The 17,401-nt window shown below is 37.1% G+C and overlaps 1 protein-coding gene across 1 annotated transcript in view; it reads left to right on the plus strand.

Annotated features, from left to right (window-relative positions):
- Nucleotides 1–17,401, plus strand: part of DNTT (DNA nucleotidylexotransferase) — a 96,840-nt gene that overhangs the window by 63,808 nt on the left and 15,631 nt on the right. Inside the window, exons 9-10 of the mRNA XM_067299533.1 lie at nt 5,953–6,216; nt 7,678–7,761. Coding sequence (XP_067155634.1) covers nt 5,953–6,216; nt 7,678–7,761 — 348 coding nt within the window. The remainder of the gene's footprint in view (nt 1–5,952; nt 6,217–7,677; nt 7,762–17,401) is intronic.

The raw sequence follows: 17,401 nt of genomic DNA on the forward strand, positions 1-17,401 counted from the left end.
AACCTGTTTCTAAGACAAGATAGAGAAACAGTTATGAGGCTGGAACAAAGAGCTTATTTCTCTCAGATGAATGCCTTGCCCATAAGACTGTGGAGTTGTGTTCACATATATTTTCTCTCCTTTTGACTCAATGAATTCCGAATTCTTTATTGCATTTTGGCCCAGCTTCAGCAGGAGCTGAGGACATCCTTACTTAAAATAGACTATTGCTTTGTGGTTAGGGCAATAAAGTGTGAAGTGAGAGAAGTCGGCCTAAATCCCCTTAAGCAGAGGAGGGGGCTGAGTCTGAGTGTCTTGTCTCCAGGGTGTTGCATAAAGCAGGGAGAAGCGTTCCACTTCCTGCAGTGTTTTCAGTGAAGCTCCTGACAGTGGTGGCATTTCATATGAAGTCTAATCTTGCTGGTGTGTATTATACATCCATATGTGGGTGTGTATGCATATGTCCCTATCTATCTATCTGTCTGTCTTGCCCACCTGTGCAAATGCTTGTGGCATGGAGAGGGGGAAACATCTTCATTCCTGGACTCCAGTGCTGGGTTGTGCATTCCTGTCAAAAGCAGGTTTTTCAGGACATGATCAGAATTAGACCATTCTGACACGTGGGGAACTTCAAGACGAAAAACTGTCATCAAAGGAAGCAAGACACCTGCACAGTTAGGCAGCAGCTGTGAAGTTTTGTATTACTGATTAAGCCTGGGACGCCATTAGCTAATGATTCCTCGCTCTAGCAGGCCTAACTGCTCCCAGGCATCAGTTTCTCGAGCTGCTCCACTTTATAAAATTCCATTTGTCTTACCTAGCTAGGGATTTTTTTGGATTGAAATCTTGAACTAACATACCTACATCCTATTTTGGATTAATCAGAGCTATTTCACTAAAAAAAAAAATAGATTCACTTCTGTATGCCACCTTAGAAGAAAATTAAGAACAGCATATATACATTTCAGAAGAACATACTGCAATACATTTTGAAGTAGTATAACATGGTCTTACTTAGCTTTAAGAGAATTAATCCAGCCACCAATACTTAGGAATAATGACTACTGGTATCATTACACATGGGATAGGATTTAATTTAATTAAATATATTAAAAAGTGCTAATGACCTTATTTGGAATGATTCTTCAGCTACTGATTACATACCTCTCTAAAACTTCACCACTCTTTTCCAGTTTGATCGTAAATTTACTTCAATATCAACGCCACTGATGTACAAACATTCAATCTATTTAAATACAAGTGCAGAACCATTTTAAAAGGGGCAGATTGTTGTGGTTATTAACATACTTGCCCTACAAAAATACATTTGGTTTTGATGGTATTGTAAATCTGAGAAGTGATAATGCCCACGTTTTAAAACTTGATTTTTTTAAGGTCTACAACGACTTACAATGTGTAGCTCAAAATGATACTTGCAAAGAGCTACAGATTCACTGATAAAGAGTAATATGAAGGCCTCTGTTTCGCAGCTAGCAGTAGCCAAAGCTTTGCGTAGTCTTCAGAGCCGACTACCACTTCAAGCAATCTTTTTTTTCCAAAATGCACAGAAGTGCCATTTCACTGTTATTTTAAGGATGAGGGTGATGTCCAGTGCCTAATCAAATTAGGTTAATCAGAAACATTATCCCAATAGATATGACCTAGACTTTGTTTCCTATTTAAAGGTGGTTCCTATTCAAATTTGAATCAGATTTCAACTGCTTATTGAAGTCAGCAATCATGTAATTGTTGCCAGATTGCATTTTTTTAAGGTTGAAGTCGATTTTTACAGTAGGGTACAACCTCTTATATTCTTCCTATTATATAAATTCCTATATAAATTGCCTAGCCACTTAACTATGGAAATGCAATAAAGCATAACCTAGAGATATACAGTCCTAAAATATCCTTCTAGTCACACTTGCTAACCACTGCCATCTGCAAATACTTAAAATGTATTCAAGTAGAAGACATGGTCTAGTCAGCAAGGAAAAACAGAATTCTGGAGAAAGGAAAACTGCTTCATAATTGCCTCGTGTTAAACCTCAGGGGCACCAAGGAATGTTCCCTTGATATTTCTAAACATGAAAATAGGCAGCCAAAAAACAAAAAAACCGAAAAAAACAAATAGAGAAGTGCTCTATCTTCTGTGGTTTAACAGACAGAAGCTGTACTCTTCAGGCAGCTGGCAGCTCTCAAACAGAGGATTAATGGAATTCTCTACAGGAAAAACAATACAAGGCACTAAAAATCACACCAAATTTAGAACTTGGAAAAAAGTTTGAAAGTTTAGGAAATAAATTTACTCTGACAAAGGTGTGGTATCCAGGATGACTTCAGGTAAAGAGAATTTATTCATTTTTATTTTGGGCAACATGGTAATGTCTCGCATGTCAAACTTGCTCAGTTTTTATCTACTGCTATATATTCCTGTAAAGAGAAGCAAGCTGGAAGAAATGAGTCTGAAACCTAAGTAAAGCTGATACAGAAGAAATCATCCATAAGATAATAGCAGAGCTAAGTGTCAGAATGAAAATAAAGATGAAACAGAGGATACAGTGTATTACTGAAAGTTAAAAATGAAAGGCTCTTAAAAGGGTGAGCCTGAGCATTTCATATTAATGCCATTATATCTATTGCAGACACAGGTGATACATAATCATAGCTTCTCAAAACCTTATGTGTTAAAATTCCAAGAATAGGGTGTTGGTGGCCATGTGCTGCTGTCCTCGGATCTCACTGAAAGATCCCTCACTAAGGAGTTTTAAATACTTCTTAGGTGCTTGTCTATGAAGAGAGAAATCACCACAGTGTCCTCACCAAGACTGAGGAGATTTCAATTTCATTTGAAAAGACAAAGAGAATTCAAGTATTGATATAAACTGTGGTAAACGTGTAAAACTGGTGATCGTTGTCTGAGCACACTACTTGCAAACAGAATACAGCTACTGGAAATGTAGGTACTTGGAAAGACAAAAAGACCAGTTTACCAAAACTTAAAGAAGCTGTTAGAGTTCTGCCTAGAGAAATATATTTTAAAATAGATTTGTTTGGGGTATGTGCTACGTAATGCCCCAAATCTCAAAAAGGAAAAAGAAGAAAAAGATGTGAAAGCATTGATGAAGCATCTAAAAGATATTCACAGAGAATGGGAAGAATGTCAGTGCTTCAATTCATCAATTAATAGTCAATGACCAACACGATTAAGAGCATTTTTAGCATTAAAAGCAACAGAAATAACCTGAGGGCAGGCATGGTTTCATCAGTAGAAGTGAAATTATAAGCAGTTACACATTAACATTCAATAGCTATTTTGTCTCTATATTTGGAAATAGCAAGCACCAATCCCTTGTGATGTTGGGGGGAAATCAATAAAAAAATACTATCTATTTTAAAGATGAATGTGATAGAGCATCTGCTAAAATTAAGCATTTCCAGATCAGCAGACCTAGAAACTAGTAACCCAAGAGAAGGAGCTAAGTAAGGAGTTTTGTTGTATTAGTTTAAAATAAATCATCAAAATCAAGAAAAAGTCCATAGAAGTGAAGGAGTACCAATGCAAGTCAAATAGTTATCATTAGTAGGGCTGGCCCAGTGACCCATAAAACAGCCTATGACTGACGTCCAGTAAAATAATAGGATGGTTAATTTGGAACTATCATCAACAAAAAACTGGAAGCCAGAAACGTAATACTACTTATCAGTGTCACTTCATGGAAATCATAACTTGTTAAATGTTCCTGTTACACTTTTTTGTCAGAATTATACCTCAGACTGATAAAAGTAATTTTATTTGCTGTAAAGTATTCTCTAAAGTACAGTATATGATACATTACCACATAAAATTAGCACACTTGCACTATATAAATTAAATAATCACAATAACATATTTCAAAATTTGGTGCTTAATGGGGAGACAACCTTCCAAAAATCAGCTAATTGCCCCCTGTATTCAGAAGAGGTCTGACTTGGAGACCATCATAGCTAACCATCAACAACATCAAAGAAAACCACTTCTATGTATTTTCACTTCAATATAGCAAATTAAAAAAAAACAAAACTAATATGATCCTTTATCATATATTAAGGGATATAAAAGTCAGGAAGCATTCTTGACCATACATTTTATGATGAGACTAGTATACGAATTGCTAATCTAGTGAAAGGAGGATGTGTAAATATTTGAGGAACTTCAAAGGAGAGACTTTGGAGCACTTCAGAATTGATCCAAGGACCTAAAACAATCCTTACAATGGAAATTTTAAGAAACTCAGTCTATTCATCTCATCACAGAGAAATTTGAGAGGTGGGTTTGATCAATGTGTAGGTTTAAAGAAATGTAAAAGATATGAAAAGACATCTGACAGCTGCAGGCTTGTCGGTCTTGAAGATTAAGACAAAACTAACAAGCTCTTCTAGCTGGAGGATGAAGTTAGTAAGTTCCGCTTAGTAATAAGATGTAGTTTTCCTTCTAATAATAATAATAAAATGCTTGATAGCCTGTGAAGGAGGTGGTTAATACATAGTTGTTGCTAGTCTTTATGATAAAGTTAAATTTATTTTGCAAAGCCAAATCTTGGAGATCTCTACTTTCTGTTTAATCAGGAGCTCAGAGGAGGCAGTCACTGTGGTCTCCTATATTTTATGAATTTATAAAAGCTAAAGTAAGGTTGAGAGTACCAGGACTTAGCACCTGAGTATTTTCATCTTGTGGAACCGCTCTCAAAATATGCAGTCTTTTTGCCAGCTGAGCCCTCCTGCTAGAGATGGCTTCAGTGATACTGAGCATCCTTATATTACTATATATCAAGTTCTATTTCTATTCTGAAGACCCAAGGATGACTGAAGGAAGCAGTGTGATAGACAGTATCTGCTTTATTTCTTTGTTTATTGTGTATGCAATGTTTTGTTCTTTAAAAGGGTTGTGCTGGGCAGCAGACACAAGGAGGCTGCTCCTTGTCTTGTCCCTTGTCGTTGCTGTGCTTTGAGTGGGCAGAAGTCTTCTGGCAGGTGGGGAGAAACTGTGCTTTACCTGAGGGCAACTGAACATGCTCAGGTGTAAGAAGCTTTGGGAGAAAAGGGCAAGTCTGAGATGCCCAGAAAGCCAGTAACCTTGGAAATTGCTTAGAAGTGCAAAGTACAGGCATACAGACAGGCCTGAGGAATGACAGAAAGGTCATTTGCTAGGAACCTATATGGGATAGTGCAGAGTTTATTGCAGGAACCCAGGAACCATGGAAAGGTTGCTGGATACAGAGCAAGGCTGGCGGAAGGCATTGCCCCTTTCCACCCAGACCTCCCTACACTGCTGTATTGGAAGGAATGAAATTACAAACCTCCACTAATTCTATTTTGTTTCACTGTGAATTTTCTTTATTATAAAAAGAAAATAAAATTTATTTTAAAAATGTTAATAAAATCTGGCTCTTGCAGTTCAACAGCTTTTTGGTATGCTCACTTCAAACAGACAGTGTGGGCAAGGCCATTGCAACGCTCTGGTGAGTCCAGGCCTTGTCACAAGGAAATCTCACGCAATGGACACTGTCTGAATGCTCTACTTGGAAGCTGTCAGCAAGACTATGCTCTGGACTAATCTATTTTTCTAGATGTCTGCCGCGTGGGAAAGAATCAGTCCCTACTCAGAAATTTCTGTTGACTGTTGACATCCACAACAAAAGGCTTAAAGGGAAAGATGGGGGAGAAGAGCTGCAAATATCGTCCTCTGAGTACAGAGCAAGGCATTGCCACTCTCAGATGACTACCACTGCAGATTTCCCTCTCAGGATCTGCTGATATTTTTCCAAAGGCTGCAGCTGTTTCATGTCTGAACTGAGCCCAGATTTAGCCCTGCTGTGCAGTTCTGTGTTTACTGAAACTGTACTTTACATAAATTTTTAAGACAACTGTCTAGAAACTCTGAAATTACAATAAAACCAGTCCAGTCACTCAATGTGAGCAATGTTTTCTCTTTAGGGCTTACTCCTATATTGTGATATCATTGAATCAACATTTGTAAAAGACCAGCTACCAAGCAGAAAAGTTGATGCCATGGATAATTTTCAGAAATGTTTTGCCATTTTAAAGTTGTATCAGCCAAGAGTAGACAACAGGAGTTACAACGCATCAAAAGAATTTGATATGGCAGAAGTCAAAGACTGGAAGGCAATTCGTGTGGATCTGGTCATATGCCCCTTTGAGCAATATGCATATGCTCTGCTAGGCTGGACAGGCTCCAGGGTAAGTAACCACAAGAGCCTATTTTTCCTTAGCACTGCTAGCCTATTTCCGCTCTTGCAGGACTGTTCATGGAACTTTTAAAAATGTTCCTTCTCTCCACATATCACATTTTGTACTGTCATCACCCCGAGATCAGAGCTTAGACTTGCTGAACTCATCAGTGACATTTCTGTATTGTGTCTAAAAGAGTTTGTTTTCCTTGAAGCTTTGCATGTAGCTACATAGAGTTATAAGCTAGATTTTCAGTCTGCCAAGTTGTTTTTTTACATCATCCCAGTGTTAACACGCAACTTAAATGGTATTGAGTAGAGGGGTGTTTTGGAAGGGTGAAAGAATTATCACAATGATATTATGAGAATTAAACATTTCATGAAGAAATGTTATGAATTATAATTCAATTTGTTTCATAGGAAATTGAAAACAGAACTTGAAAATTTTCTTTTTGCATTAATGAAAATATTTTGTTTCAGTTTTATTTTACTTGAATATTGTGTTTATTCATTAGCTTTGAAGTAAAATAAAACATTTTGATTGGTAATCTAATAGGTAAAGAAAATGTTAAATGATAGCTACTCTGGTATTAGATATTATTGTTTGTGGGTAATTGCTATTTTTGTGGGTGTAATATAAAATTTTTGTGGGCATATTTCCAAAGTAAAAAGTTCTAGGTAAATGTAAACTCAGAACTCAAATGATTAATATTTTTCCAGATAATTATTTTTTAAACTATTCTACATGCTTGCCCTCTGATGTTAATTTTTTTTTAGGGAATGATTACATGGTGTAACAGAGTGATCCTTAAAATTATCTGAGCTCACTTTGAATGAGCTCTTTGATGTGCTAGAAGCAGTACAGGTGCATTAGTGCTCTATTCTACTTAGGTTAATTAGAAGCAGGATGTTTTAGACAAGGCAGAATGCTGCAATTGATGTGTTTTCCTGCTGTGCTGATGAGTTACTTCAGTCAATTTTCTGTTTTGAGATAATAAAATGTATTTATTTGGACCTTGGAATAAGTACTGCAGACTTTAGGGTCCTTTTTATCCTGGAAGTGTTTGGCTACTTAAAAGCTTGCCTCTCCTCTCAGCTCTGCAAGGGGATGCCCCACTTTGTGAGGCCTTTTGGTTAAGTGGGTAAGGACTTCATCTTTCTCTGCTTCGCTCAGCTGCTACCCTCTGAGATGATTCACCTGCAGACTGTGGGTGCCCATAACAGGCCTTACGTAAGTCAGGCTTACTTTCTCTTGTAAGAGCCAGCTGTTCTCAGGCTAGTTATAAATGACGGACTATTGCCTATCAAAACCTTGCCCTTTTGGATTATCCATATGTTCAGACTATAGTCTTTTAAAGAGCTAAGTTTTTCCATGTATTCATTTGTCATGTGATTTGGTGTTGGAATTCTTACATGAAGGATAACCATTTGGGCTTGTTGGACTTGCTCATATTTGTTACCCCTTTTACAGCAATTTGGACGTGATTTGCGGAGGTTTGCCAATCATGAGAAGAAGATGATATTGGATAATCATGCCTTATATGATAAGAGAAAGGTACTGTTTGTTCTTTTAAATAAAACTATCATGTTTTTATTTCTGTGTATACATTTTCAGTTTATTTTTGATATCCAGATATATAGTATATTTTGTCTTGAATATCTATTTGTTACATGGTAAAACAGTCCCATCTTCACAAAATCTAATTTCATTGACTAAGCCTGATTCAATCTGAATAAATAAGTCTGGAAATCTTCTTTGTCATTGCTGAGGAATTTTCTGAAGTAAGTGTGTGTTGGACAGTGGTGTTTGGAGAGAACTGGGAAACCATCACAAAAATCAGAATGCATCATCTACAGGCATTTGTAAGAAGTATTTTACTCTTCTGTTCTAGAATGAAATGTCCTTTCTGTTGCACAGGCACAATTTCAGGTGGGATTGTGCTGATATTTCAAAGAAAAAAGGGATCTTGACTGGTACTGACTCAACTAAAAGGCCTGAGGAAATTTCTTTTGGGTAAGATACTAAGTGGACATCAGGGATCATGCTGCTCTTAAAGCCTTGGATTAGGAAGTCGGTCTACATGAAATTCTGTTTAGCCAGGCTTACTAGTCATGGTCAAGCAGTAGTAATTCTGGTTTAAATGCTTTTGGCTGCAGGTACACTGATCTCTGCATTTATCTGGCTTAATGTCTATATTTATATTAGGCTGGTTTAATAAGAAGCAAAATCAATACTGAAAATGTTTATTGATGTCATTATAGAGAAAGGTAAAAGTACCAAGTCAAGATTTTACATTAATCTTTCCTATAGGCTCTTTATAGAATGGGGACTGCTTTTAGCATCTCTATTTACATGCAGCATTTTCTCATTGTTTGCGAGAATCAGCAGTGATCTAATCCCTCACGCTACTTCAGCTGTCTCCATATGGGCTTGTCAGGCTTAGATGCTATAGAAACCTCAGTCCACATAGAAACATGGGGAAATGATCAGACTAATGATTCATTTAGTCAAATGTCCTGTCTCCAGCAATTGTCAATACCAGATGCTTCCAAAAAAAAAAAAAAAAAAAGTTAAATCCCACAGTAGATAGACATGTAATTAAATGTCTAAGGGAGAAGCTTCTCCGTGTCCTCAGGTATGATATCACTGCCTTCCTTTCTTTCGAAAGGACGTCCGTATTTTGTATGTTTTCAATATAAATATAAATTCTGCCTCAACATAACATAGCAGAGCTTATTATCTGCAGGTTATTTTGTGCTCTGTTAAACAGTTCTTTGTGTGTAACAGATTTCTACATTAGTGAAAAACAAAGAAGTTAAGAAATCCTGAATTATTTTTGTGTGCAAAAAAACTTGCATGTATACATCATGACATTTGCTTTTTTCACACGGAACCCTGATACATTCAATGATGCAAAAGGGGCACTGTTCATTCACGAGCAGCATCAATCAGTATTTCTTTTCTTTATTGTGCTTAGACTCTATATCTCGCCTACCATTCAAATACTTCTGGGAAAGGAAGTGTGAGTTTCCATGTGGCTTTCCACTGGCGCTAAACTGGATGTTTCACAGCTAAATGATGAGTTTATCTTCACAGTACCCTCTGGGAAGAAATGAGCTCTTTTCATTCCAAATCTTCAAATAAAGAATTGAGGTAGAAAAAGATTTAAGGGCCAAAGCATCCGTTGATTTGGAGGTCCCCCCCTGTCTTGCACTGACTTGCTTGAATTTTTTCCTACTGGATATCTGTCTCAGGACTCTAAGGAATATGTAGAATTTTATATATGTGTGGCATGTTTCCCAAAGCCATCAGCTGTAGCTGTAACTGAATCATCCAGAGCTGAGCAGAACTGAATCTCCATGTCTGAGTCTCAAGTTGCATTGTCTCACTGCACTGTCCAACAGTAAAAAAACCAGACCTAACGGCTGGCAGTGGGAAGTCAGATTTACAAAGTTTTCCTTAATATCATGCAGGAACGCTCTGGCAAGGGCAAGGAAAAACATCCAAGCCTTTAGAGCAAATTCAGAGCAAATTATGAGAGAGCTTTCTCTCCCATAAAGTCCTTAAACTGGGACTTCCATATGTCAAATGAACTACATGAATGGATCAAATGTCCATTTTAGATGGACTCTTTCTGTTTGCTTTGCTTCCTCCCCCTGGAAATAACAGAAATAATAGCTAAGTCTCTGTTTTCTTATTCTCCCAGACATGGTCATTTTTTTTCCTGCTCCAAAACACAGACATATTACAGATTTCCAAAGAAGTCATCAAAATCTTTTGACATAGCAGAATACTGTTTTTGTCCTTGTTGCTTTCCTCAGAAATTCTCAGAACTTATCTTAGCTTACATTTTCCACAAAGAGAAAAAAATCCTGCCTGAGGTAGATACCCAATATGCAGAATTTCAGACCAGGCAGCACTGAAGTCTTAATCTGCTAAAAACAGTGTCTTCTATCAAGAAGTGTCATTCTAAAAAAAAGGCAGGGAGACCATCTCCATTGTCAGTATTCTTCTACTATTATGGTCTAATGTGTTAAATTCAAAGGAAGTTTTTCTTATTTTTAACCTTGCAATTTCACATGAAGCTACTCATAAAGGGCATTTTGAACAAAAAGCCTTCCACACTGCCACCCAGTGTGTAATAGTCTGGAGTGTGCATGCTACAGCCGTGGTGTCTGTAATTGTGACAACTGAGATGATAACCCATGGTGGAGGAGGAGAAATTTGCAGTAAATTATGTGGCCTGGATGCACGGTTGCCAAGACTGATTCATTTTTTAAGGTCATCAGGTTAGCAAGTCAAAGGTAAGCTTCAAATCGATGATGAAAAAATAATTAATAACTTGAGTGCTCTTTCAGGGAGCACATGCTCAAATCAAGAAATAGTCTTTTTTATTTAGTTATGAAGACTAGAGAATATTTCCTTCTGTAGTTCTAGTGCTTTTATTTCAAAAACATTTGACTGGGATAAGCACTCAAAAGTGTGGATGTTTTATTTGTACCTTTTTTATCTAATTTAGGCCAGAACATGAACGTATGTGTTTCATATAGACACTTTTTCCTGTGATAAGAGATCTTTCCCTGATGGGAAAAGCCGAAAGTAATCAGAAAGTTGTGCAGGCTGCTCAAGATCCCGCAACACAGCCCTAAATTAAGGTTAATTAGAGACCACAGGTGAAAATTGAATCACATCATCTTTTGCATGTTACACTCCTGTTCGCAGAAGAGAGGTTATCTGATGGCACTGGTTCTGTCCAGACAGACTGACTTTCATACACGACTCTGTAACAGTCAATGGAATACAGCTGAAGAACTGGGCCAGATCCTTTCTGCTTCTTTCTTCTTATTTTTATTACATTAATAATTACGTTATTACAGAGCGTGTGTGCATGTAATGCAAAAGGGATAGAAAGGTCAGGGAGAGTCAGGTTAATTAATTTATTTATTTTAACACTTGCCCGTGATCATTTAAAATTCTGCAAGCTGGTATAAGAAGTTAATAAACCATTCTAAAGCAAATATACTTTTTTTTTTTTTGATAGAATGTAACAGTGCCTAGAAGAGAGTGAGAGTGAGATTTTCTAGTTCATTTTTGTTATAAAAGACAACAGTTTCCTGGTTTACTCTACATTCTAATATAACTTTGTATATTTTATTCTTCTTCTATATTAATATTTATCAGCCCTTTGGCACTGGAGCTTCCACTGTGGCCCACTGCCTGAAAAGTGATGCGTGTCAGAGCATCCCAGACTCCAATATTGAAGGGATTGCATCAGGAGAGAACCCTGGATACTTCAACGTATTTCCAAAGGGACTCTGACAGGAATAGGGAACATTAACACAGCAGTTAGGAATCAATTACATAGCTTTGCAGAGAGGAAAAAAAGGAACAGATATTTCCTCCAGGGACTCGTTACAAAGTTATGCTGTGAAATTATTCCTCAGTCTTGAATTTTTTTTTTTTCCTTGTGTGCATCACTTTCATATATCTATAGCTTTTGGAAGATAGTACAACTATTGAACTAATAAGATTTTTTTTCAATTCTGTTATCAAAAAGACATTTCATAAATCTACATTTGGTATGAAAATTGCCACAATGGAAATTGAAAATTTACCACCAATTAACTGGCAGCTCTCCTTTTCATAAAAAGATTATTGGCAGTTCAAATCTGAGTCTCTGTAGAGCTGCATCCTAAAGTTATGGAAATCAGCATATTTCAGTTGACTTGTATGTACCAACTAGAAGTATAAAACTGCTGTGATATACATCACCTGGAGTTTAAACCTTACGATGATTCCCACACTTGGAGAAGGAAGGAGTTCATTGATCAGCCATCAGGAAGAAAAAGAAATTGTATGTTCCCAGTGTCTTACAATAGTATTATTGCTGTTGCATTGGTGACAAATGGCATGATATATTTATGAACCTTGAACCTATAAAATTCTCAATGTAAATTTTTCCTGTTTTATGAATGAATCCTATACTACCTAAAATAGGTCAATTTTTTTATTTTTCTGTGTAAATCATAGATCAGGTTAGCTGAACAATAGGGTCTTAGCAAAATTCAGATGTTTAGGATGAAAACCACGGCATCTTTAGTTGCTATGATATCCCTCCATGTCATTCATATCTAAACCCACTAAAAAGAATTTTTGGTTACTACATGCATTGTGTCTAGACTTAATCAGAACCTTATAAGAGTATGCACTGATCTCCGTTATGCATTTATGTAATGTGGTCATCATTTCAGTGTCTGAACTGTAGTTTTCAATGTGTGTGTGTATGTATGTATAGTTTGCCACAAACTGAGATTTGGAGGGCATTTTCTTTGCAATGAACAAAAAAAAAATTTTGATATACTAGGCCAGTCATTAGTGAGTTCTGACAGCATCCTGACAGTTTTTTAGCTGGGTGAAATGGAGAGAGAACCTATTGGATTTAATTTAGGAAGATATAGCTCTAAGTCCCGTTTTCCTTTATTTCTAAACACTTGTCTCTAAGCTGAATAACTGTCATCTGCTCTTGCATCAGAGGGTAATAAATGTATGGTTTAATTTCGCTTTAATATTTGCTTATTTTTCAAAGTGATTTTTAGACTGGCTGGTGAATCCCAGGCTTTCTATCCTGAAAGGAGCAGCTGTTCATGAAGTGCAGGTGCTTCTCTACTTTTACAGTATCAGCAAGCTAGAATAAGAGTCAGGGACTGTAAAATTTGTGGGTTGCTTCTTCATGGTGGTGTTGGCTAGAGCATCCTTGCCACACAGCATGGCACCAAGAACAGTATCTGCAGCTGGCTTTGTAAAATTGGATTTTTGCACTCTTCATCAAAATACTGGGATTGTGCAGGATTCTTAAATGTGGCATTGGAATTACTGGTCTTCCATAAGATGGCTCTGAGACTGAAGTATGTGCTTTTTTTGAATAAAGAATAATTATTAAGGAAAAAAGTCATTCTTCAGAATATGAAATGCTACTGCCATGTCTGCTTACAAACTTAGCATCATCTTTAACTTTGAAGTTTGCTCCACCATATACATAACATGTTGCATTAAATGCCTGTCCCTTCTACACTATCTTGACTTTATCTCTGTGATTAGTCTCACCCAACCCCCCTTTTCTTCTTAATTTGACTCTTTGTCATTCAGTTTTGCAGACTCCAAATGTGCCCTGTGTTGCCACCTACTTTTTCATATGTGCTGTCAATACCACTGCAAATTCCACAGCATGACTGTAGAGTTGTCAACACCTTAGAGGTGTAAAAGGTCAGGTCATAAAGCTGTTTTCTTTGCCCCAAAGGATCTGTCTGGCCTTGTGAGTTAGCAAGAGAGCTGCTGTAGCTCTGGAAGACATAACTTGGCAAAATTAAAATTAAACAGTTCTAAATATAGCTGAGTCAGATTCCAGACTGTAAGTATTAAATTGAAATTCAAGCCCCCCAAAAGATTTCCTCATCAAGAAAAGATTTTTTTTTTTAAGCTGATTTTGTTTTAACTTCTGGTACTCCAAAAAAACCTGACACATTTTCTTTTTTTATTTTTTGATAATATGCCTGTCATTGGTATCTGATGTGTTTATGCTGATGACTGTGAAGACAGTTGTCCTACAAGCTTCCATTCCTGTGTGAGAAAAAGCTTATATGAACACATTGAAAATAGTGTCGGGTTTTATCAGTTTGAATCTTCAGGGCTGTGCACTGTCCAAGCTCTGAACTTGGAAATGTCATAAAAATGCACAGCCAAACCACTCTGAAATTTATGTGTAAAACTTTGCACATACTGCTGGTATTTTTGGCTCAAGAGAGAAAACATTCAAGAATAGCTCTTAATATGTGGGGAAGGCATTCATATGCAGACTGGAAATAATGTCTGGATATGATCTACCTTATTTGTGCCTTTTCTTACTCTTCAGTAAACCCACTCTTGGCCAGTACATATGCCTTTTCTCAGATCAGTCTGTAACAGTACGCTGTGTCAGGCTGGTAGACTGCCATGATTATAGTTAGTCAAAAGATCACGTATCTGTTTCAGACATGTGACATTGGAGGGCATATTCGAACAATTTTCAGGTTTTCGTGTTCCCTGTAGGTTTTCTGATCCACCTTTTAAGCCTGAGTTGGCTCTCAAAAAAAGCATGAGAGGAAAAAGCATTTTGACAGATGGTGACAACTGTGTGCACTAAAGAGAGCATAAATTGTTGTAATATGGCCTGAGGCGGTAGGATGGTCCAGAGGTTTGAGTGTTAGCCTACAGCTTGGGTCCCAGATACAGCCAAATTTCCTCTCTAGTTTTAACAGAACCACTTAACCTTCCCTGATCTCACTTCTCAACAGAAAATCTAATTCCCACAATGCAGATGTTCAGTAAGGATAAGTCATTAACCACTGTGGCAAAAATTAGTTCAGTCTAATGAAGGTTTTTGATCATTCAGCGTTTTGCCTTTCCCTCTAAGTAAAAAGAGCAATTGTTTAACGAAGAATTTTGATCATTCAAAATTTGCTTTTTCTTTCCTGATCATAGAGAAAGTCAAAATGTTGACATTTTCTGTAAAGTGAAATGCTTTTTGAATATCAGCTTTGGAAACAATCCACACATCAGACTGTTCCAAACCCCTGAAGATCAGACAGCTCTTGGGGCTGCAAGCTCTAAGGCGGTCAGCTTGGCTGGCTGCTCCAGGATCATGGAGCCAATAAGCTCAGGGGAGCAAGGCTCTGATATAATTAAAATGACTTATTTGAACTCAGGATCCCAGTAGCCTGTCAGGCAGGTTGTTGAGAAGATGGGCAAGCCAGCAGGAGCCCAAATAGACTTGCATTTTTAAAAGCGCCTGGTAAGTTTGATTCTACTGGAATCCTTTTTCTTTTCTCCTTCTTCGTCTTCTTTTTTTTTTTTTTTTTTTGCCTTTTTGCAGGGCAATGTTTTGATAATTGAATCATTTTTAAGGAACACTCAAGTTTGAGTAGGAAAATTCCAAAAAACCCACAAAATTGATGAGAGTTTTGCTGAACAGTTCTGTTCATGAAGCACTGGGACATTGTTTGTGGGACTATACACATCTTAAGTAGAAAGATTGTTCCCTAGAATTGTCTTCTCTCTAGAAATCCTAAGAAGTTGCAATCCAATTGTTCCTCAGCCAGCAGAAACCGTATTTTCTGATTTTGTATAGCAATGAGCATGAGGAACAAATAATGCCCCAAACTTCATGAGTACAGAAGATGCTTTTGAAAGATCTCCTATGCTGTGCAAACCCCCAAACTCTACCACTTTCACCCTTGATAAACTTGATTTTTATGAAATGCAGGATTTCTCAACTATTTTAACTACTACTTCATAGTTAACCTCCCTTGCCTAAACTGGTTGAAAACTAGTATCATTACCAAAGGCTTCAGAATCCATTATCAGAAAGTAAGCTGCTTTTTGGCTGTTCTAGATTTTACTGGAAACTATTGCTTGTAGCTACAGAAGAGAAGGATGTTTAAGACTTCTCCTCTGTACTTTGCACATTCACCCAGTGGCACCTGTGGTGGGATTCTTTATTGCTCTTTCCTTTTATTCAAGGTGTATTTAGTGTTCTGGACACCACTTGCTGTTCAGCAGTTTCTCAGAGCCAAAAAGCCTGGCAGAAGTCTGCTGCATTCAGTTTCTGAGATGTCTTATGAAATGGAAAAGGGTTACAAGTCTCTGCATAAAATAGTTTCGCCTGGTGGTGCCAGAAGTTCTTAACGATATATTTCCTCAAATCATTATCTTTTGAGAACACCAGGGACCATGTGGAAGTCGGGATGAATGAGAGGTGGGGTAAGAGGAAGGATGGGATAGAAGAAATAAGATGCTGCAGGTACTTCTCTATCCCTGTTTTGTGGAGGAAGAATTTTAGGGATGAAGTGTGGAACAACTCCCCAGATGGATGATGGCCTTGTAGAAAGTATCTCTTTCCTTCAGCTTGATAACCACTATGCAGCTGAGATCCTCCGGCTGATTATAGGAGTTGAGGATTGGGTTTATCTTGTAGTATTTAGACTTTCATCTTGTATAAATCCATATATTTTCCCAATGATGTTTCAAAAAATCACTTTTTACTGCAATTATTACTTTTGGCAGTTCAAGACAGTGAAATAAAATGATGTAAATAATTAGTATTGCTTTTCTGTAAAAGAGCAGCTGGCGTTCCTAGTGTATAATAAATTGATTAAATTATTAGCATATGAATGTTCTTATACCAGCGTTGTAGGTTGTTGGGCTTTTGTAAGGATAAGGTTACAAGCTCAGAGTTATTTTGAAAAGTCATTGGAGTAGAAAGCAGTTATTAGTCCTATGTCCTATGAAAATTTAAGATGTGAAATAGCTGCTGTAATGTTTTCTATTGTTAAAGAAATATTGGAAAAAATGTGACACTCTGTGCAGAAGATTGTATATGATTGATGACAGTTTTGCATTTAAAAACCTTTGTGTGAATTTGAATGGCATTAAATGCTTTTTTGTTGCTCAATAGCTAGAGAGGTGGTTTACATAACTAGTCTGAATAGCAAATTCAAAAGATGCCCTGAAAACTTCTTAATGGGAACCAGCTTTGCAAAATATTAATTGCCCTACAGTTGCAATGAAAACAGTAAAACCCTACCCTGACAACCATTTTTAAGAGAATACTTACTTTTCTTCAGGAAACTGGTATAAATATGAAAGGCAAATGTTTTGCTGGGATTTCTTAGTACCACACTGTGAAGATGACATGCATGCAATAATCACCATCAGGATTGCACAGATCACTTGCCTTCAGAAAGGATTCCTGCTTAAGAAAATTCTTTAGCTCTTGAAGCAGGGCTTGCCCTGTCTTTCTTTGCATATATCTGTAAAGCCAAATGAAGGTGTGATTGCAGCCTAGGTAAACATTTCCATGTTGACTTTAAGCTAACTAGCTCAAATAAAATGAGAATTTAGCATAGACTAAAAACTGGAGAATATATCAAGGTCCCCAGACGACTTTTACTGGCACTGAATTTGTTACTACTGTTTTTGCTGGCTTTCTGTACTGCCCAGCTAATCTTACTCTTTGTGATAGAATAAAACTAGTTTAGGAAGAGTGTTTTCATCCTAAGATCTCAATTTGAATTTGTTGTGTAAATGCATCCTTTATCCTAATCTGCTTGTAGGGGTTTAAAGGTTACAGTAGCCACAAATATGCAACCAGTATAATCCA

Source organism: Apteryx mantelli, chromosome 7 (assembly GCF_036417845.1).
Source record: "Apteryx mantelli isolate bAptMan1 chromosome 7, bAptMan1.hap1, whole genome shotgun sequence".
In the NCBI taxonomy this organism is placed as follows: Eukaryota; Metazoa; Chordata; class Aves; order Apterygiformes; family Apterygidae; genus Apteryx; species Apteryx mantelli.